A 22,489-nucleotide genomic window follows, 5' to 3' on the forward strand; every position below is an offset into this window, starting at 1 on the left:
TTCCGTAATCTAACATGAAGACAACTTACTCAGCTATTCAAACTAATCTAATTACTCATAATCATATTATAAAATCAGTCAATTGATTATCCTTAACTTCACAAATGAAGATTAAGTTCTACAAGTGCAAAAGAATTATTCTCTACTTCTTCAAAATCACATTAAATTGAATAATGTTGGAAATCTATGGGCCAAGCATTGTGCCAAGTACTTTACTAATATTATCTTATTTGATCCTCACAACAAACCTATAAGATAGTACAATTATTAAGATAGTACTATAAGATAGCACAATTATTATCTTTACTTTATAGATGAGGAATTGAGGCAAACAGGGTTAAATGAACTGTCCAGGTTCATCCAACTAGTAAGTGTCTGAAGCTGGATTTACACTAAAGACCTCTAGACTCCAAGCCCAGCCCTGTATCTAGCCACCCATTAACAAATAATGATTAGCCATTAATAGACCAATAGGTCACTTATACATGCAAAAGAGGAGATGAAAAATCAAGGGAGAACCATTGGTCTAATGAGACAGCACAATTGCCATGACTTAGCCCTGTGGTAATCATCTATTCTCCATGGGTAGTGTAACCAGCTGGGTATGTCCTGTGTTTCCTAGAAGGATACCTTATGTGCCATTTGTAAATTTCTTGAGGATCTTGACAATCTGCCAATGAAGTCAGTAATTTTGACAAAGAGGATACCTATGAATAAAGAAAAAGATAAATAGATATTCATACATAGGAAAAAGTATTTATTTAGTATTTACTCTGTGACAGCATTGAAGATACAAATTAGAACATACTAGATAGTCTCTTAGAGCTTCCATTTGAAGAGAGGTAGATATCATGCCAAAAGGACACCTTTTGCAAGAGAAGAAAGAAGAGGAGATAGCATTCTCAGTAGCATGGCTGGAGATGTCCAAGGTGTTCTACAGAGTCCTAGGACCCAGTAAAGTGAGATTAAAACTAACCTATCAAAGACTATGGGATTTCCAGGAGCACTTCAATTTTCTAGTGGGGAGGGAGTAGAGATGATGGTTTGAGTGAGATAGAAGAGCTGGAGATGTCCAGTGATGATCTAATGTCCAAATGTTGTGTGCCCTATATTCTGCCATTTTGAGACCTGTAACTTTAACATCAGGGTATATTTATAATAGAGGCTAAACTATCTGTTGGAAAGTTTATTTAAACAATCTTTCATAACCTGGCCCCTTTCTGCCTTTCCAGTCTTTGTATACCTTGTTCCTCTCTGTGTTCTATTATCGAATGACATAGGCTTCCTTGCTATTTGAACAGAACAATCTATTATAGCCTGAGCATTGTTACTGACTATTCCCGATGCATGGACTTTACTCAAATCCATCTCTTTGGCTTTCTTGACTTCTTTCAAGACTCAAGTAGTTAAAGTTCCACTTTCTAATAAAAGCCAGCCCATTTTTCCTTAATTTTAGTGCCTTCCTTCTGAAAATACCATCAGTTAGTCTTGTGTGTATCTGTTTTGTTCATGGTTGTCTGCATGTTGTCTCCTCACTAGAATATGAGATCTTTCATAGTATGGAATGTTTTTTTTTGCCTTTCTTTGCATCCCTAGCTTTTAGCACAGTGCCTGGCATGTGGTAGGTACTTAATACTAATTAACTAACAACCAGATTATTAATTGGCAGCACAAGATGAAGTCATAATATAACAACCATAACATGTATTCCATTGCTGGTTATAATCTCCTCTTATATGGCTGCCTTACTTCTCCTAATTTAGCGACTGTTTGGCACTGGATCTGACTTGTACTTGCAGTGAAATTGTGCAACTAGACATAGGATCCTAAGGATCTTGTTCCAGTTCTAGGTATCCTGCCAAGGGCTGGTTGTGCATCAGTTATATGTCCTGGATTAGGGTTTTCTGGTCTGTTTCTTTAAAAAGGTTATTTTATGGAGTGGCAACTATCTCTATCCATGAAACTTAGTTGTGTTGGGGAATCAAGGGGTAGAGGCATGCAGGTAGACTAGCTAAGCACAATGTAGTTTGACTCACTGTGCTTGTTTGTCTTGTCTTGCCCTTCCAACTTTAATCCCTTCCTCTGTACCCAAACCCACTCAATTTATGTCAGGGAGAATAGACAGGGCAACAGTGTAATGCTGATGATCTAATCTTCCATCCCCAGATCTTCTAGCATTCTGGAAAAGGCTATTATGAGAATCATATGATTTTGTAGGTAAGTCATTCATATAGAACTTCCTTCCCTGAGGTCATAGTTTCTGAGGTTCTTTCTTCAGTTGGTCCTATATGAGAACCCAAGTCTTCCTCTTTGTCAGAAGCTCTGACACTGCAGCAGGAGAGATGTTCCTGGTGGAACAAAGACCCCAGTGGTGGAGCAGTCTTTCCTCTGAGTAGCAATTAGTAGTTAGGGCACGAGCCTGAGCTGCTCAGATTTGGAAGGGAGGCTGCTGCTCATTAGAACTGCCACAATTAGACTAATTAGATTCTTGTCTGAGATTCTGGCTCCAGGGATCTCCTTACCTCTCTTATCCATGAAGAACATTAGGGAAGACTCTCCAGTTGGCAGATTGACATTCTGTGATGAGGGTTCATTCACAGGTTCTTGTCTTATGCAGTGTAGTAACTATCCCTCTTTTATTTGGCAAAGTCAAGAATAGAAAAGAGAAAATGACAGACCATAACACCATGACGCAATGATCAAAGGACATGAAGCTATGTTCTATCAGTAGTCATTGAAGGGAACTAGGATGTTAGACTGCAGAAAACATGTTTCAAACAATCTAAAGGCTTCTATCTGCAAATAAAATCTTATTCTGTGCATCTCCAACAGGCTGACCTAAGTTCCTTTGGATAGACATGATAGGGAGATTAGTCAGTCAGTGAACTAATTTTTGTTAAGTGCCAATTATGTTCCAGGCATTATAAGTAATAAGGATACAAAGAAATTCCAAAGATAGTTTCCAGTCCCAAGAATCTTGCAGTCACATTGGGGAAATCGTTTAAAATTTGGATGGTTCTGTGATCTTTACGGTTCCCTCCAATGATTCAGATTGTAGCTCATCCATGTCCTCTCATCCTATTGTATCCTTACTCACATCTTTCTGCATACTCTTTTCATAGGGAGTCCACTCAGCATTCTTACTCTAGGTCTCCTCATATTGAATGAGTTCCAATGGTGCCTAAGAGCTGGCCATTGCTTGTCCCTCTTTCAATACCAGATCATTTCACCTCCTCTTCTGGTAACAGCTTTCTCTTCTTTTTATGCCACTTCTGCAAAATTCTCCATTCATATACATCATAACCTACTCTTGACCATTTAATTAAAAAATTCCCAGTAATAAAATTGAATGGTTGACCTCATGAGACAGAAAGTTTTCCATCCCCAGAGATCTTCGACATGGAACTATAATGAAGGCTTGCTAGTAATGATTTTAAGGAGATTTCTATATTAGGGATGTTGCCAAGCTAGCTTGCACAAAGTCTTTTCTAATTCTACTGTTCCCTAAATGTGATTTACTCACTCTTAGATCCCTTTCTTTCTTTGTGCTAATCTCTATGCCTGAAATGCCCTTTACCCTCCATTCCAATCTTAACTAGCATTCAATTTGGTGCAGAGAACCTTATAGAGTATGACCCAATTTCACATGTATTCATTTTACCTTCACAAAGGGCTTGAAAGGGATCTGATTTTGTACTTTTCTTTTCTCACACACCAGTAATACTTAGAACAAAATAGGGGACCAACAGATATGTGTTCACTTTGGGTGAAAGCAATAAAGGCTTACTTTTCTGTCATGGGTAACATGGAATTGATCTTTTTATTCAAATGTCCTTTGCCTCAGAAACGATCAGGTTTCCTGGAAAATAAGCCAACGTACCAGCTTTGGAAGGCCGGGTACTATGCTGTGGTATACTTCCCAGAGAAAGACATCACAATTCTTTGGGATAAGAAGACAACCATACATATCAAGGTTGGATCTCATTGGAAGGTAGGTCAGAATTTGACATGATTTAAGATTTTTTGGGGGGGTGTTTTTATTGGCATTTAAAAAAATCAGCTCAAGAAAGTTCTGATATGGAAACTCAGCACTGATGCATATCAGTAAATCACTGATGTGCCATTTGTGGTTCTAGAAAGCTGACTAAGATGCCGGGAGGTTAGGTGATCTACCCAAAGTGCGTCAGAGGAAAGAACTGAATCCTTCTGAGTTTCCAACTCACCTTCTAGTCTCTTTTCCCTATGCTGCCTCTCTCTCTTTTGAACATAAAGGACGTAATATTAAATTTTAAACTTTTTGATGTTTCATGACTTCCCCTGAAGTCTTCCAGGGTCCCAGCCTGTCCCAGAGCTGACCCTAGACTCTCAAAGGCTATGCCAGCATAGCACAAGTTCTAAATTCCTCTGGCAGATCCTACCAAGCTGGAAAGACTTCAAGTATCAGCCCAGTAAGAGATTGCACATCTATCATCTAGAGGGCCAGCATAACTACATTTGGAAAAGCTCATCACTAGTTGACTCAGCGGAAAAGGAATTTTTGGCTTTAACAACAGTTGAAGATTATCTACCAGGTCATAGTGGGGTGGAGACCTACATCATTGGAGTGTGTACCCACAGCAAAGAAACCACAGATGTTGGAAGTTTTAAAGGAAGAAGCTATCGCTTGGGGTCAAAGTCATTAAAATTTTTTTCCTCACAGATATTTTCTTAAAAACTATGGTTATAAATAAAATTGGTTGGTAGTGATTTAGAACCTTGAAAATTTTAACAACAAAATTTCTTAACTTGGGTAAAGAGACATATTGAGTATACATAGAATACACATATGTATATGTGTATGTATTGGACAGCTGGTGGCACAGTGGATGATGTGCCAGGTTTTGAGTCAGGAAGACTCACTTTTATGAAATAAAATCTTGTCTCAGACACTTACTAGCTGTGTGACCTTGGACAAGTCATTTAACTCTTTTTTGCTTCAGTTTCTTCATCTGTAAAACGAGCTCGAAAAGGAAAAGGCAAACTACTTGTGTTACCTCATACAAGTCACTTAACCCTGTTTGCCTCAGTTTCCTCATCTGTAAGATGAGCTAGAGAAGGAAATAGAGAACTACTCTACCATCTGTTCCAAAAAACTCCAAATGGGGTTCTGAAGAGTCAGACTCGACTGAAAGAATTGAACAACATAGATTTGCAAAACACTTTATACATTTTATTTAATCTCATACTCACAACAGTTCTGGGAGGTAGGTGCTATTTTTCCTGTTTTACACTTGAATAAACTGAGGATAAGTACTTACCTAGAGTCACAGAGCTAGCAAGTGTCTTGAGGCTGGATATGAACTGAAGTTTTCCTGACTAGATCCTGTACTCTATCCACTGAGCCATCTAGATGTCTAAGTATTTAATTATATGCCGGCCACTCTTCTAGCAAGTGAGGATTCAAGATAATCTCTTTATATATAAAGTTCTATAGCTAGGATCTGATACCCATAGTCTTTATAGATTTATCAAAAATATAAGAAAGATTTATAAAACATACAAAATATCTAAAATTGGTATTTCAAAACATATTTAAATAGCCAATGTCTTCAAGCCTTAATTACATTCCATGGCTGGTCAACTCACTAGTCTTTCTTTGTATTTTAGCCACTGTACTGAAGGAGGTGAGAAAAGGAGGGAAAAGGAGTGATAGAGAGGGAAAGGATTGTTTCTCTCCTCCATTACTTATGGGGAGAAATAAGCCAGGTGCTGTTTCCTTGGAGGGGAAGTGGCTTCTGTGAGAGATTGTCTTAAGAAATGGAAAGCAGGAGACTAGAGTGGGATTGCTTCAATGAGGTAGCAAGGTGCCTTCCTCAGAGGAGCCCAGGGCTCCTGAGATCAAATCTGCCTCTGTGAGACAAAATGATCCCTTGTAATTCTACTTCCCAAAGGGACATTAACTATCAACCTTCCGGGGGTTTAGAAATGGCCAACTGCCAAGGAGAAGATGACAGTTTCCTTGGTCAGAAAGTACTGGGGTCTGAAAAATCAAACCCTCTCTTGGTGAGAAGTGTGACAAACCCAAGTTTTTTGAGAGATTTCAGTTTGAAATCCTGTCTCAATGATTTCAAATTCGAATCCCCTTTATTCTATTATCTAGAGGCAGGCCCAAACCCAAAGTCCTAATTTTCAAATGATTTATTGAGATTGAAGTAGGAAAGGAAATGGCTGAGGTATGAGGGAGAAAAATGGGAAGTGAGTAAAAGGAAGCCCTAAAGATTTTCCCCTCTTGCAGATTGGCCTTTCAGAGTCTGGAGGCCAAAGGGTTCTCAGCCCTGGCCTCTCGTTTTTGCCAACTGCCCCTACTCTTAAACTAGCTAAACCGTAAAAGTGTAAGTCAAGGGACAAGTAAGGGAGAGAGAGAAAAGAAAATGTCCCAGAAAAGAGAATGGTCCCAGGAAGGATCTGGATGGCTCTGGTCAAAGTCCAAATCCACAATCCCTCTTAGATTTCAGATAGCTGTAGTTGAGAGTCTTAGTGGAGATATTTCAGGGTCTCAAAAGGGAAAACAGGTCTCAAAGGAACAAGTTCTTTCTCAGTTTTCAGGAGATCCACCTTTCTCCTCCATGTCCCAGGCTGGAAGAACACAGTTGGCTCCCAGAGTTCTGATTCCTCTCCAGAACCCTCAACTTTCTCCTCGCTGCTCCTCCACTCTCTTCAGCTGATCTCTCCCTGAGACAGATTTCTCTTCTAAATGCAGGATCTCTTCCCTTATTTTACACCACACATACAACATATTATTTTCCAAGTGGTTATTGACTTATTAAATGCTTAATGTATTTTATTATAACACAATCAATGGATATTATAAAGATTTAATTAATATTAGATTTTATACCTTCCTTTTGTGTGGTCAATTAGTCTTTCCATAACTGGGTAACAGGTTTGTTTTGTAGAAAATACTTTGACAAGTTTCAAAGAAATATATAAATTTGAGTTAATATTTTACTCATTTGAGCAATTTTTTGCAGAGTATATTTATGGAAAGAAACAATCCCTATGTTAAATGGCTTTCTTCCATTATGAGGCTGTTGATACCGACATTCATTGTAGTTGTTTCAGAGATTCCTTGACTGTCAAAAGTTGACAATGAGTAAAGTTTATAGTCATTGTCCCAATTTCCCTGAGATTGTACTTTAGGGCCCATCTGGACCCATGATTCTAGCAGCTTCAACAGTGGTTTTGAAGGAATATACCATGGCCAATGACAATAGTGTTCCTGTGAAATATTGGCCAGTCTTAAAACCTATGTAAACATCCATTATTTGTTGGTTTTGTTAATAGTGGTCAGTCCATCTTCACTAAAAGATGCATAGAAGGTGAAATATTGATTATTTTTAGATTTAGTCTGATGTATTTTGCCTTCTTGGGTCCCCAGCCATGAAGGAGCCCCATTTCATTATTTTGCATGCGAAGTTTATCATGGCGAATCCAAAGAGGGCCATACTGTAAGTCTAGGCTTCCCTGTCTATTTCTCAGGTTTGCAGAAGCAGTTACATCATATGGGCCAAGGCATTAAGTCATCATCGCTGCCATAACCAAATTGGTTAACATTTCAGGATTAAGATCCAGGCTTCCATAGTGGTCATAGCAGGCTTATACCACCCAAAGTTCATTGCCCTGACCAACATTCCCTTGCTTTGCTCTTACTACCTGTCCCCAGCAACCTGCCCTGTGACATAGCTAATAAGTAGGACTTTGTAGGGGTTGGTATTATTATTTTATTTTTTGGAGTATATTTAAGGTGAAAAATTAAGGCAGAAATATTCAAATAGTTTTTTAAATTTAAAAATTATTCTCTTTTATTTTGAATTTAAAGAATACCAAACAAAATGGGCATTTTTGTATGTAGTAGAGCAATAACAACAAAGAGTGTACATGGATCTGTAAAGCTGTATCATCTCCTGAATTGCTTTTATTTTTAAAGAATACAACTTCAATTTCTAGCTTTTAAAACTTTTCTGTTTTTTTTTTTAAATAAACCCCTTCTATTTCTATCGCTTTCTGTTCTTCCTTTTGTATTCTTCTTTGAGTTGTAAAGCCAGGTCTAGAGTTTGGGAGATTCTGGCTTCAATTCTGGCTGCAGACAGTTTCTGCCTGTGACTCTGGGCAAGTCACTTAACCCCAGTTGTCTAGACCTTGAAAATCTTCTGTCTTGGAATACTTACAATATTTAGTATTGATTCTAAGATGATGGTAAGAGTACAAAATATAAAATAGAACTAACTATGCCGCAGGGATCCTCTTTTCTTTGTGTCTCATTCTTCCTGGCCTTTTCATCTGTATTTTAGAAAATTCCTCTATGACACTTTTCTTTTTCTTTTTGCTACTTTCTGTTCCCTCTCCTCTTCCCACTCTATCCACAAGCACTTTAAAGACAGCTTTCTTCCTTTTTTCTTCCTGAACAAAATTTGTCATTTTCATTTTGTGTTCATCTATAATGATATTTAGTGAAAAAACCATAGCAACATTATTTTTAGTGCAGTGGGGTTTTTTTTATTAATAAATGATTGCTGGGAAATATTTAGCTCAAGTGACTTTTTAAATGTATGAATAATTTTATGCATCATATTTTACAAAAACTGGTTTGATGGAAGGATATTATGAAACATTTTTGCTTATTCTCTAGGGAAAACTTTCAGGCTTATGTGGAAACTTTGACAAATGTTCTTCAAATGATATGACCACATCTAATAACATGGAAGTGAGAAGTCCTCAGGTATTTGGAGAAAGCTGGTCAATAGGACAGGCAAGTTAAAACATTCACACTTTTAAAGCAATTATACAAAATATATCTCAAGCAGGAATTAATTATTAAGTGTTTTTAGGAAAAAGAATTTAGACGGATGTATCTGCACCTTTATTTTGTAAGGAGAGTGTTACTGGTGTCTAATGATACCCTTCTGGCCTTTGGTAATGCACATAACATCTCCGGGCCTCAGTTTTCTCAGCTGTGAAATGAGAAAGGTTGGAGTAAATGGCTTCTGAGCCATTTCTATCTAAAATATGATGAGAAATAAATTAATCTGGAGATCCAAATTGATCTTTAATGAGGAAATTGGATCATAGAATAATCGACCCAGAGAGAAAATGAAGAGGTCATCTCTAGATGGCAGTTCCCCCACCCCCCTTATTTTACTGAAGAACCTGAGGTCCAGAAGGGAAAAATGCGTTGTTGGTAGCCACAGATGTTTTTGAACAGACATTTAAAAAAATAAACAGAAATAGAGGTTTGGGTGAGGGATGGGGTTAGGAGGAAATATAGTAAATTCTGTTTCAGGATGCTGAATTTTAGATGGCGGTGGTACAAAGAGATGGTGTTGTCTAGCTGAAAATGTGGAAATGAAGTTCAAAAGAGATTCAAACTACAAACATGTATTAGGGAATCATCTATCTTCAAGATGATAGTTTCACCCATGAGATCACCAAAGAAACAGAAGGGGTCTTAGTACATGATGAGAAGGATGTAATCAATAGTGTTGAAAAGGAAGAAACATGAAATGGGATTAAGAACTGAGAAAAGGCAGTTGAATTTAGAAGTTGCAACTGATCTCTAAGGTTCTTTCTGTTTTGAGATTCTACCATTTTATAAAATATACAATATTTTTACATTATTTATATATTTAAAGCACACTGAAGTGTTTTAGGTGAAGCTTACTCAGTCTCAAGAGAATGCATTGGATATAATGTTTGAAGATAGGATAAGAAAATGTCTTGTGATCATGGTTTTGGGTCCCAGAATCATATTACCTTTTAGTTGACTTTCCCCCATAAGACTACCTATAAATAAATTATACTATTTCTTTATTTTTTCCAAATAAAATAATCTACAGAACATTCCACTTCTCTCTACAAAATTCTAAAAACTGGCTATTTGGTGCTAATAATTCAGTGATTGCAAGCGCTTACCTCACATGTAGTAGGTGCACAAAAAAGTTTATTAATTGGTTATTTCTAAATTCATAATTTTCTAAATTATTTATGACATGTATGTGTTATATATTTATTATTGATAGAATTGGAGCTTGTTATACAAGCACCTTTCTGTTGTGCTATTCTCAACACATTTTCAAATAATCTTTTCTTTCTCTTTTCCAACAGTGTGAAAACCCAAATGAGACTGTCAGACCCTGTGAGGCATATCAAAATAAGTTTCCTTATGCCAAGAAAGAGTGCTCAATTTTGTACAGCGATATTTTTGCCCCCTGCCGAAATGTGGTAAGGGAATTCGTTAGATTTCCGAATTGCTGAGTCTCTAATACTAAGAGGATTCTGATGAATATTTTAGCTGTGAAACGGTGCCATTTCAATTTCCAGTTTCCCCCATTCCCAACCCCTTTTTCAGTTTTCAGTGTTGATTTTTAGTCTTTGATCAATTATTAGGTTCCAGAATGCTGTCAGTATAATTCTCTAGATGGCAGTGTTAAGCTAGTGAGAAATCCTAAAATGCATGGCCTTAAATTTCTTTAACAACGTAGCATGGCACTCAGTGTTCACAACTGTATCCAAAATTGTTTGTTATTAATTTATTTTAAAAAATACCATCCTTCTCTTTCTTGTAACAGATCGACGTGACTTCCTTTGTCAAAAACTGCCATACGGACACCTGTAACTGTAATCTCGGTGGGGACTGTGAGTGTCTTTGTTCCAGTATAGCTGCTTATGCTTACAAATGTTGTCAGGAGGGGGTCTCCGTTCACTGGAGAGGTCCCATTTGTGGTGAGTCTTTAGCCTTGATGGGATTGATGTCAATCACTGAAACAGCTTCACTAAATTATCATGACAATTTGAATTAATCACTTAATAATGAAAATATAATTCTGTTAGGTAATTATGTCTAATGATAAATGAATATAACATAATCCATCTTAATGAAGATAACCTAATATTTTTATCCCATTTATGAGGATCTGAAGGGTGTCAAAAAGATTTATAAACAAATCATTTAAAATGTATATTTTATTTTATTTTTGTTTGTATTTGGCTGTCACCAAGTTTAACATGGCATCAGTTACTTATATATTAAAAGAATAAAACCTTCAGGGACATGGCTTGTGATGCCAATCTTCTTACCTATTTATGAAGCTCTGCTTTTCTGACTTGAAGTTTGTTTGTTAAGGCTCAGCCTGAGTTCATTGCCGGACTAGAATCTTTTAACTCATTATTCTTCTTGTGTAGGAGGCAAGTCAATTGAAGCACACTTAATGAGTTTGAGTTTTAGGTTGACATTTTTTAATTTGGAACACACGATTTCCCACCTGTTAATGAGCTCTCAGGGAAATCTTGCCATTAATTAAGATATACTACAGTCAGAGAATTGTCATGGATTAAAGTGAGTTGCCAGTTTAATGTAGCTGCCATTTATATAGGATTTTTTAGGTTTTACTAAAGGCTTTACCTCAATTGTCTCATTTCAGCCTTGGACTGCCTGGAGAAGTAGGTGCTAAAGATTTTATTAACTTCATTCTCCAGATCAGGCAACGGAAGCCCTCAGATCTTTTTAAAGACTTGCTCACAGGGCTCATGTCATAGATGACATTTTCCTGATTGCATGTCGAGTATGTAATCCATTGCCCCACATTGTATTTGATTTGTGATCTCACTTTATGCTCTTTCTACATGGTTACTAAAAAGCCTAGGTCTTATTTGAGACAGTCAACTGGTTGAATTTCCTATAGCTTAAGAGTCATACTTTTTTTTCTTCCTTTTTTTTTTAGCACTTGATTGTGAATCCTACAACCAAGGTATGTGACTGAATTTTTTTTTTTCATAAAGAACATTGTATTTTGGTAAATACATTCTCACATGAAATTCCTTTGTCAACAAGAGCTTTTAATTATTGAAATCAATTTCTTCAATTTTGGGATCATTGAATTTATGCATGGGAAGAGTCTTCGAGATCATCTCCAATTTCCCCCTTTTTGTTATTGTTCAGTTATTTTTCAGTCCTGTCCAGTTTTTGGGATCCAATTTGGGATTTTCTTTTCAAAAGATACTAGAGTTGTTTTCCATTTCCTTTTTGAGATCATTTTTACAGATGGGAAAACTGAGGCAACCAGGGTTAAAGGATTTGTCCAGGGTCACACAGCTATGTATCTGAGGCAAAATTTAAATTCAGGTACTCAAGCCTTCCTGAATTCAGGCCCAGACCTCTGAGGAAATTGAGATTTAGAGATGGTAATATGACTCGCCCAAGTTCAGAAACATTTATTTCCCTGTGATTTTCCTTCTTCACAGGTATTTGTGCTCTAAATGGTGGGGATACAAAGGGTAATAAAACATTTGTTCTTTGAAGAAATATCATTAGTTAAAGAATATCTTTTATCAATGTATCGGGGGCTGAGAACTCTATTAAATATTTCTGATTTGCCATTAACTTCTTTTGTTGACAGTCAAAGAAAGATTAAAAACATTTCACAAGATTTTTTTTTAAGATTTATCAACACTTTTTAATTTAAAAGAGATTTTAATAATGTTCATGTGAATTATTGAGGACATTTATTTAGTTCTAAATTTTTAAAATTCTTTTAGTCCTCTATAATTAGAAATTTAATGCATTAAGTTCCTATGTGCAATTTGAAAGAGTTAATGCACTTCTCCCATTGAATAAATTACATCTTTAGTCTCTAAACTTCTAGAAGTTTTCTCCCCCTCTTTTCACAATTTATCTCTGCAGTCTACATTACACTGATGCTAAAATTAATATTTTAATATTGCCATTTTCAGTACTAATGAGATACACTACTTGGTTGACAGGGCAATTGCTTGCTCTTTTTGTCTCTTTCCATATCGTATTTTTTTAAATTTTATAATATTTTATTTGATCATTTCCAAGTATTATTCATTAAAGACAAAGATCATTTTCTTTTCCTTTCCCCCACCCCCCGTAGCCGAGGCGTGATTCCACTGGGTATTACATGTGTTCTTGATTCGAACCCATTGCTATGTTGTTAATATTTGCATTAGAGTTTCCTTTAGAGTCTCTCCTCTGTCATGTCCCCTCAACCGCTGTAGTCAGGCAGTTGCTTTTCCTCGGTGTTTCCACTCCCATAGTTTATCTTTTGCTTATGAATAGTGTTTTCTGCTGGATACCTGCAGATTGTTCAGGGACATTATACCGCCACTAATGGAGAAGTCCATTACGTTCGATTATACCACAGTGTATTAGTCTCTGTGTACAATGTTTTCCTGGTTCTGCTCCTTTCGCTCTGCATCACTTCCTGGAGGTCGTTCCAGTCTCCATGGAATTCCTCCACTTTATTATTCCTTTTAGCACAATAGTATTCCATCACCAACATATACCACAGTTTGTTCAGCCATTCCCCAATTGATGGGCATCCCCTCGTTTTCCAGTTTTTGGCCACCACAAAGAGAGCAGCTATGAATATTTTTGTACAAGTCTTTTTGTCCATTATCTCTTTGGGGTACAGACCCAGCAGTGCTATGGCTGGATCAAAAGGTAGATATTCTTTTGTAGCCCTTTGGGCATAGTTCCAAATTGCCCTCTAGAATGGTTGGACCAGTTCACAACTCTACCAGCAATGAATTAATGTCCCTACTTTGCCACATCCCCTCCAGCATTCATTACTTTCCTTTGCTGTTATGTTAGCCAATCTGCTAGGTGTGAGGTGATACCTCAGAGTTGTTTTGATTTGCATCTCTCTGATTATAAGAGATTTAGAACACTTTTTCATGTGCTTATTAATAGTTTTGATTTCTTTATCTGAGAACTGCCTATCCATGTCCCTTGCCCATTTATCAATTGGAGAATGGCTTGATTTTTTGTACAATTGATTTAGCTCTTTATAAATTTGAGTAATTAAACCTTTGTCAGAGGTTTCTATGAAGATTTTTTCCCAATTTATTGTTTTCCTTCTGATTTTAGTTACATTGGTTTTGTTTGCACAAAAACTTTTTAATTTGATGTAGTCAAAATTATTTATTTTACATTTTGTGATTCTTTCTATGTCTTGCTTGGTTTTAAAGTCTTTTTCCTCCCAAAGGTCTGACATGTATACTATTCTGTGTTTAACCAATTTACTTATGGTTTCCTTCTTTATGTTTAAGTCATTCACACATTTTGAATTTATCTTGGTTTAGGGTGTGAGGTGTTGATCCAAACCTAATCTCTCCCACACTGTCTTCCAGTTTTCCCAGCAGTTTTTAGCGAATAGTGAATTTTTGTCCCCAAAGCTGGGATCTTTGGGTTTATCGTATACTGTCTTGCTGAGGTCGCTTTCCCCCAGTCTATTCCACTGATCTTCCTTTCTGTTTCTTAGCCAGTACCAAATTGTTTTGATGACTGCTGCTTTGTAATATAGTTTAAGGTCTGGGACTGCAAGGCCCCCATCATATGTGTTTTTTTTTTCATTATTTCCTTGGATATCCTTGATCTTTTGTTATTCCAGATGAATTTTGTTATGGTTTTTTCTAAATCAGTAAAGAAATATTTTGGGAGTTCAATGGGTATGGCACTAAATAGATAAATGAGTTTGGGTAGGATGGTCATTTTTATTATATTGGCTCATCCTATCCATGAGCAGCTAATGTTTTTCCAATTGCTCAAGTCTAGTTTTAGTTGTGTGGAGAGTGTTTTGTAGTTGTGTTCATATAGTTCCTGTGTTTGTCTTGGGAGATAGATTCCTAGGTATTTTATTTTGTCTAAGGTGATTTTGAATGGGATTTCTCTTTCTAGATTTTGCTGCTGAGCTGTGTTGGAGATATATAGAAAAGCTGATGACTTATGTGGGTTTATTTTGTATCCTGCAACTTTGCTAAAGTTGTTGATTATTTCAATTAGCTTTTTGGTTGAATCTCTAGGATTCTTTAAGTAGACCATCATGTCATCTGCAAAGAGCGATAACTTGGTCTCCTCCTTGCCTATTTTGATGCCTTCAATTTCTTTTTCTTCTCTAATTGCTACTGCTAGTGTTTCTAGTACAATGTCAAATAGTAGAGGTGATAATGGGCATCCTTGTTTCACTCCTGATCTTATTGGGAATGCATCTAGTTTATCCTCATTGCAGATGATATTAGCTGATGGTTTTAGATATATACTGTTTATTATTTTTAGGAACGACCCTTCTATTCCTATGCTTTCTAGTGTTTTTAATAGGAATGGGTGTTGTATTTTATCAAAGGTTTTTCTGCATCTATTGAGATAATCATGTGGTTCTTGTTGGTTTGCTTGTTGATGTGGTCAATTATGTGGATGGTTTTCCTGATATTGAACCAGCCCTGCATCCCTGGTATAAATCCTACTTGATCATGGTGGATGACCCTTCTGATCACTTGCTGGAATCTTTTTGCTAGTATCCTATTTAAGATTTTTGCATCTATATTCAGTAGGGAGATTGGTCTATAATTTTCTTTCTCTGTTATTGGCCTGCCTGGTTTTGGAATCAGTACCATGTTTGTGTCATAAAAGGAGTTTGGTAGAACTCCCTCTTTGCTTATTATGTCAAATAGTTTGTATAGTATTGGGATTAACTGTTCTCTGAATGTTTGATAGAATTCACTGGTGAATCCATCAGGCCCTGGGGATTTTTTCTTAGGAAGGTCTTTGATGGCTTTTTGGATTTCATTTTCTGATATGGGATTATTTAAGAATTCTATTTCTTCTTCTGTTAGTCTAGGCAGTTTGTATTTTTGTATATATTCATCCATATCACCTAAATTGGTATATTTATTGCCATATAATTGGGCAAAGTAATTTTTAATGATTGCCTTAATTTCCTCTTCATTGGAGGCGATGTCCCCCTTTTCATCTTTGATACTGTTAATTTGCTTTTCTTCCTTGCTTTTTTAAATTAGATTGACCAGTACTTTGTCTATTTTGTTTGTTTTTTCAAAGTACCAGCTTCTTGTCTTATTTATTAAATCAAGAGTTCTATCACTTTTAATTTTATTAATTTCTCCCTTAATTTTTAGGATTTCTAGTTTGGTTTTCTGCTGGGGGGTTTTAATTTGATCGTTTTCAAGTTTTTTTATTTGCATTTCCAATTGATTGATCTCTGCTCTCTCTAGTTTGTTGATATATGCACTCAGGGATATGAATTTACCTCTGATTACTGCTTTGGCTGCATCCCAAAAGGTTTGAAAGGATGTCTCGCCATTGTCATTTTCCTCAATGAAATTGTTAATTGTTTCTATGTTTTCTTCTCTAACTAAACAATTTTGGAGTGTCATATTGTTTAATTTCCAATTAGTTTTTGATTTGGTTTTCCATGTACCATTACTGAACATTATTTTTATTGCCTTGTTATCTGAAAAGGCTGCATTTATTATTTCTGCTTTTCTGCATTTGTGTGCCATATTTCTGTGACCTCATGTATGGTCAATCTTTGTGAATGTGCCATGTGGTGCTGAGAAGAAGGTGTATTCCTTTTTATCCCTATTTATTTTTCTCCATATGTCTATTAATTCTAATTTTTCTAAGATTTCATTCACTTCTTTTACCTCTTTCTTATTTATTTTTTGATTTGATTTATCTAAATTTGATAATGGTTGGTTTAAGTCTCCCACTAATATGGTTTTACTGTCTATTTCTTCCTTCAATTCTCCTAGTTTCTCCATTAGAAATTTGGGTGCTATATTATTTGGTGCATACATGTTGATTAGTGATATTTCCTCATTGTCAAAAGTCCCTTTTAACAAAATATAATTACCTTCCCTATCCCTTTTGATCAGGTCTATTTTTGCTTTGGCTCTATCAGATATCATGATTACCACTCCTGCCTTCTTTCTGTCAGTTGAGGCCCAGAAGGTCTTACTCCATCCTTTAATTCTGACCTTGTGGGTATCAACCCAACCCGCCTCATGTGTGTTTCTTGAAGACAACATATGGTAGGGTTTTGGATTCTAATCCATTCTGCTATTCGTATAAGTTTTATGGGTGAGTTCATCCCATTCACGTTCAAAGTTATGACTGTCATTTGTGGATTCCCTGGCATTATGATATCCTTCCCTAATTCTATCCTTTTCTTCTTCAGCTCTACCTTTTAGTCCAGTGATTTACTTTAAGTCAGTCCCCCTTGTCCACTCCCTTGATATGTTTCCTTTTTTAGTCCCTCCCTTTTTGTTCCTTCCCCCTCCCCCCTCTCTTTCCCTCCACTTTTGTTTTCCCTACCCCCCTCCCTCCCTTGGTTTTACCTTCTCCTTACCCTTGTTGGGTAAGATAGAATTCAAGATCCCAATGGATCTGGGTGTTTTTCCCTCTCAGAGTTGATTTCCCTGAGATTAAGGTTTAAGTAAAAATTCTCTTCCTCTCCTTCTTATAGGAGTTTCCTTCCCCTCCCCTTCCTATGTGAATCTTTGTGTGAGAAAGATTATTCTATTTGGTCTTTCTTTCCCCCCTATTTACACATTACATTTTCCACACATAGATTGATATAAATGTAGTCCTTATAGAAGAGAGTTTGAGTAAAAGAAGAAGATAACATTTTTTTTCCTTTTCCCTTTCCTTCATATTTACCTTTTCAGGTATTCCATGCTCTTTGTTTTTCGGTGTCGAACTTTCCACAGAGCTCTGGTCTTTTCTTTGAAAAAACTTGGAAATCTTCTATTTTGTTGAATGCCCATACTTTCCCTTGGAAGTATATAGTCAGTTTTGCTGGATAGCTGATTCTTGGTTGAAGACCCAGCTCTCTTGCCTTTCTGAAGATCATGTTCCATGCCTTATGATCATTCAGAGTAGAACTTGCAAGGTCTTGTGTGACCCCGATTGGCATTCCTTTATATCTAAATTGTCTTTTTCTGGCTTCTTGCAGGATTTTTTCTTTTGTTTGAGAGCTTTGGAATTTGGCAATTACATTCCTGGGAGTTGTCTTTTGGGGGTTTAGTGTAGAAGGTGTTCTGTGAGCTCTGTCAGTGGCTGTATTTCCCCCTTGTTCTAGAATCTCTGGGCAATTTTCTTTGATTATATCGTGTATTACGATGTCGAGTTTGCTGTTTATATTTGGCTTTTCTGGAAGTCCAATTATTCTTAAATTATCTCTTCTCCCTCTATTTTCCAAATCTGTCACCTTGTCAGTGAGATATTTTATGTTCTCTTCTAATTTCTTGATCTTTTGGCTTTGCTTTATTAGTTCTTGCTTTAAAGCCTGGTTTTCCTTTTCAGTTTGGTCAAACTGGTTTTGTAGATGCGTGAATTTCTTTTGCATTATTTCCTATTTTTCCTCCCAGAGGGCTTCCATCTTTTTGATCATTTCTGATTCATATTCTTCATGGGTTTGTGGAGAGTTTCCATTTCCTTTGGAAGGTTTCCGAGCATTTGCTTGTGTTTCCTCTTCTATCTCCTCTGTGTTTTGTATTTTTGCCCCATAAAATATGTCCAAAGTCACCCCCTTCTTTTTTTTTTTTTTTGAATTTTGGGTTTTTTGTGCTTCTGTGGAGTTTGCCATCTCTATCTGAGTGGGGAGGATTAGCTTTTCTTATCTCTTTCTGGCTTTCAGAGGTTTTAGCCCTAGGAAGATTGTCCATTCTATGGCTTAGCCCTTGTTTCTGTGCCTCAGCTGGCCGGAAGAACCGGCACTCTGAGGGGGGAGGGGCCACAGCTTCCTGGAGCTCTGAGGGCTGGTGATAGGATTAACCTCAGACTGAGTATGCCCTCAGGCAAGGACCTTCAGTGAGACTCAGATGGAAGGATCTGGTCAGGGGGCTAAAGGCTCCTCCTGTCTCTCTCTGTTTCCCTGCTGTCTGGGTGCCCCCTCAACTGGGTCAGATTTTTTTCAGGATTCGGTCTTCAGCTCTGAGGCCCTTTTGCCAGCCCTGTGGGTTACTGTTGTTTCAGAGGACCCTGCACTCTGAGGGGGAGGTGCCCTGGCTTCCTGGAGCTCTGAGGGCTGGTGATAGGATTAACCTCAGACTGAGTATGTCCTCAGGCAGTGACCTTTTGATCCAGGTCCAGGAGGAGTATTTCAGGGGTCTATTCTGCTGTTTGTTTTGAATTTTGATGCCCTAGGAGCATTCCGTTTGAGATAGGTAAGGAAGGGTTTCTGGAGCTCCAAACTTTAGCTTTCTCTAAGCTGCCATCTTGACCGATTTCACAAGCTTTTACTCAAATGTATGATGTATATAAAATAGTATGTTAATATATTGTGGAATGAGAGATAACAGAATACAAAATGGCATTACTTGGAAATAGGAAGCATTTAATTTGGTAATTTGGTTCACTATATGTGAACAGAAACATTCATTAATCGGTGGAGAACTGGAAATATGAATTATCATTGACATTTTTATATTTTTATTTTCATATTTATTTCTAAGTCATTTTATTTGTGACTATATATAACTATAACTTTATAACTATATTTCCTTCGCAAAGACAAAATAAAAAGAAATCGAGTTGAGCCATTTAGTTCTGGCTCTGTTATCCATTAACATTCTCTCTACTTTAATCAATGGGCTCTATTCCTTTTTTTCTCTGCTTTTCCTATTTTTAAATTTTTGTTTAGTTCTGTTATTACACTGGTGTTTGGAGATCCACTTAAAAAAATTCCCTATCAATGCAAATCAGCAACTTAAAATCTTCAAGGCACTGAGATGTTAAGTCATTTGCCTAAAGTCACTCAGCTAGTATGCATCATAGGTAAAACCAACACCCAGGTTTTCCTGACTGCAAGGTTAACTCTAGCTACTTTACTAGACTGACTCTCTGCCTTAATTATACTTCAAAAATCCCATCTGAGCTCTGTTCATTCTGACAATTTTCTTACAGGGCCATGACACTGTTTTATTTGTATTGGTTCTACATAAACTCTTTTAAGTCTTTTAAAAGCATCTTCTAAGTCTCAATCCTTAAGAGAACTCCCAATTCAATCACACAATTATCTTTAGATGAATTTTCTTTTTAAATATTTCCTTTATCTTATATTTGTACTATCAAAAAATCATTTGCATCTCTTGCATCTTGGAATTTCCAAATTGTTTTGTATGTAGCAACAGAATCACTCTTTGAATTATATACACACACAAACACACATATGCAGAATTCTTTTGTTTACTTATTCATTTTAGAGATATGTTTTATTTTATGAAGATTATTGATGTTTTTTGTTTTTATGCAATATTAATTTAATTCTCCAATGAGTTTCATGTTATCTAACAATAATAACTACTCCAGAGCTCTGGGGGATGGAGTACTTTGATCTCATCTTTATTTTAAGAGTAACTCTCAGCTCTGGAGCCAGGTATTCATGCTCCTAGAGAAGCCCATTCTTTAATTAGAGGTACTAGATTCCTTTTCTTTCAAGTAGAATGACTTAAAATTTAGCTTCATCAATTTTTATCAGCTTATGTCTAGGATATCCCCAAAATAGATTGTTCAAAGGTACTGAATAAATAATATAAATCAAGTATGGGACAGTTATTTATTCACTCCACACATGAGAAGTGCTGCACACTAAAGACTCTCACAACAAAAGCACATTGACAGAAAACTTAAGTAGCAGCAGCAATAGCATAATTGCCATTACATTCTTTCTGGTGGTTGATACTTAAAACATTAAGATCTGATGCAGTATGGGGGACTGGTGAATAGGTTCTTTACATAAAATCTTGGCTCTGAACTTTATGAACAAGTCCATTCAGGTCCTGTCTTGTAGTAAGCCAGTCTCAGGTTAAACTTCTCCATGTGGTAATCATCCTTTTCAGAAATTTCATCTTCTGAAAACCAGCACCTACTAGTAAGCCAAGTGTCTCCAAGCTCTCAGATTCATAAAACTATCTCCAGGACAGGCCATGCCTAGTCCAGTGACACTTTACAGTCATTATCTGTCTTACAGGAAGGAAAGACAAAGTGGAAAAGCTAGCTAAGATTCCCAAGACCTATGTACAGATCATTTAATTAAATACCGTTCATCTTGCCAGTTCTAGATGCCCAATGAGATTACTCATCCTTTCTTCCATTTGAGGAAATCTCCTCCCTATATACCTCCTCCAAGGATAAGTTCTAACAATCCTGACATCATTTGTAGATAAGAAGAAAGAGGACACGGGCAAATCGCTTCCTTTTAAAGATATGCTGGGTCATTGGCTCTTCCTGCTAAGAAGCCATTAAAAGTTTACCTTTTCATCTCAAGATGCCCATCTCCTTCATCACTGAGTTATTTTCCTGCAAGCAGCAAAGGTGCAGACTCAGTACTTGAAATCCAACCTCTAATACATTAGTAATGAAAAATTTTTAAAAAGGAAAATGACAAAAAGCTGTTTAGCAAAACCAAACAAAAATATTGGCTAGGTATAGTACTGTATATGTTATATATCCCGAAGGCTTCCACCTCTTCAGTAAAGGGAAGGAAATTTATTTTCTTGACTTTACTCTGTGGCCAATTTTGGTCTTATGTTAGCACATCATTTACTTTTATCTTGTTAGTCTTTCTATTTATATTGTATTTATTTTGTGTACATGTGAATGTATAAATGCATATATGTGAATGTGTATATATATGATATGCATAAATGTAGAAATTTCCCCCTGGTGTTTAGTTTACTCTATGGCAGTTCATATATGTCTTGTCTTGTTTCTATGAATTTTTCCCACTAATCTTTGTCTTTGCCTCAGTAATTTTCCATTACATCTATATACAACAATTAGTTTGGCTAGTCAATGGGTACCAATGGTATAAATGGGCACCTACTTTATTTCCAGTTCTTTGATTAGTCTTTGAATCTTGAATCTCTGCTTCCTTTCACAGCATCATTCCTCAGTATATTTTTCATTCTATAATTCATCTTTGAGCTGATTAGGATATTTTCTCTTTTGACTATGTTTTAAATCAGACACTTCATAGCGAGTGATTCCTGTTTCATTTATCATGCTGTGCCATTAATGTTTTGGTCTAAGACTTTCAGTGATAGCTGTGTCTACATGGAAGCTTGTAGACAGATTGAAATTGGCTTATTCTCTGAAAACTAAAAGTAAAAAAAAAATCAGTAATACTAATAGACCAGGTAGATAGGAATGCATGCCACTGCAGAGGCAGAAAAGAGGAAAACAATGGAAGCATTAATCAGTGATGAGAATAAAAGTGAGGAGTTGAAGAGTAGCCAGAATGCTAACGTCTATTAGAAAAACTCAGGCAAGGAAGTGTTTGGAGCAAACATTCTTTCCAGAGACCTCCCCTGGTTCTCAAGGCATGGTAACTGATTCTAAGGATGCGGTATTTTAGGGGGAATGACATATAATGAATTCTGTCCTTGTAGAGGAGTTAAGGTGAGGCCATAGTGAACTTTTAATCTAGCAAGGGAGACCAGAGAACATCCAGTGGGAATTAGGGATTGGGTTATGGTGAACCTCAAGGGAAAGCAATCTATTAAACAGGAAAACGTTTCTACCTCACATATCCAACATAGTGTAGTTACAGTTGACCTAAGAATACAGATTCTACTCTTCTTAGTTTTCAGTTATATAGTGGAAAGATCATTGGATTTGGAGCCTGGCTATGAA

At 36.5% G+C, this 22,489-nt stretch overlaps 1 protein-coding gene across 2 annotated transcripts in view; it reads left to right on the forward strand.

The window, feature by feature from the left end:
- OTOGL (otogelin like) overlaps window positions 1-22,489 on the forward strand; it is a 256,085-nt gene that overhangs the window by 139,217 nt on the left and 94,379 nt on the right. For both annotated transcript variants that reach the window (XM_016425678.2, XM_056798553.1), the window contains 5 exons: window positions 3,845-3,991; window positions 8,669-8,788; window positions 10,141-10,257; window positions 10,605-10,758; window positions 11,757-11,783. In XM_016425678.2, coding sequence (XP_016281164.2) covers window positions 3,845-3,991; window positions 8,669-8,788; window positions 10,141-10,257; window positions 10,605-10,758; window positions 11,757-11,783 — 565 coding nt within the window. The remainder of the gene's footprint in view (window positions 1-3,844; window positions 3,992-8,668; window positions 8,789-10,140; window positions 10,258-10,604; window positions 10,759-11,756; window positions 11,784-22,489) is intronic.

The sequence above is a fragment of the Monodelphis domestica genome, chromosome 5 (genome assembly GCF_027887165.1).
Source record: "Monodelphis domestica isolate mMonDom1 chromosome 5, mMonDom1.pri, whole genome shotgun sequence".
Classification (NCBI taxonomy): Eukaryota; Metazoa; Chordata; class Mammalia; order Didelphimorphia; family Didelphidae; genus Monodelphis; species Monodelphis domestica.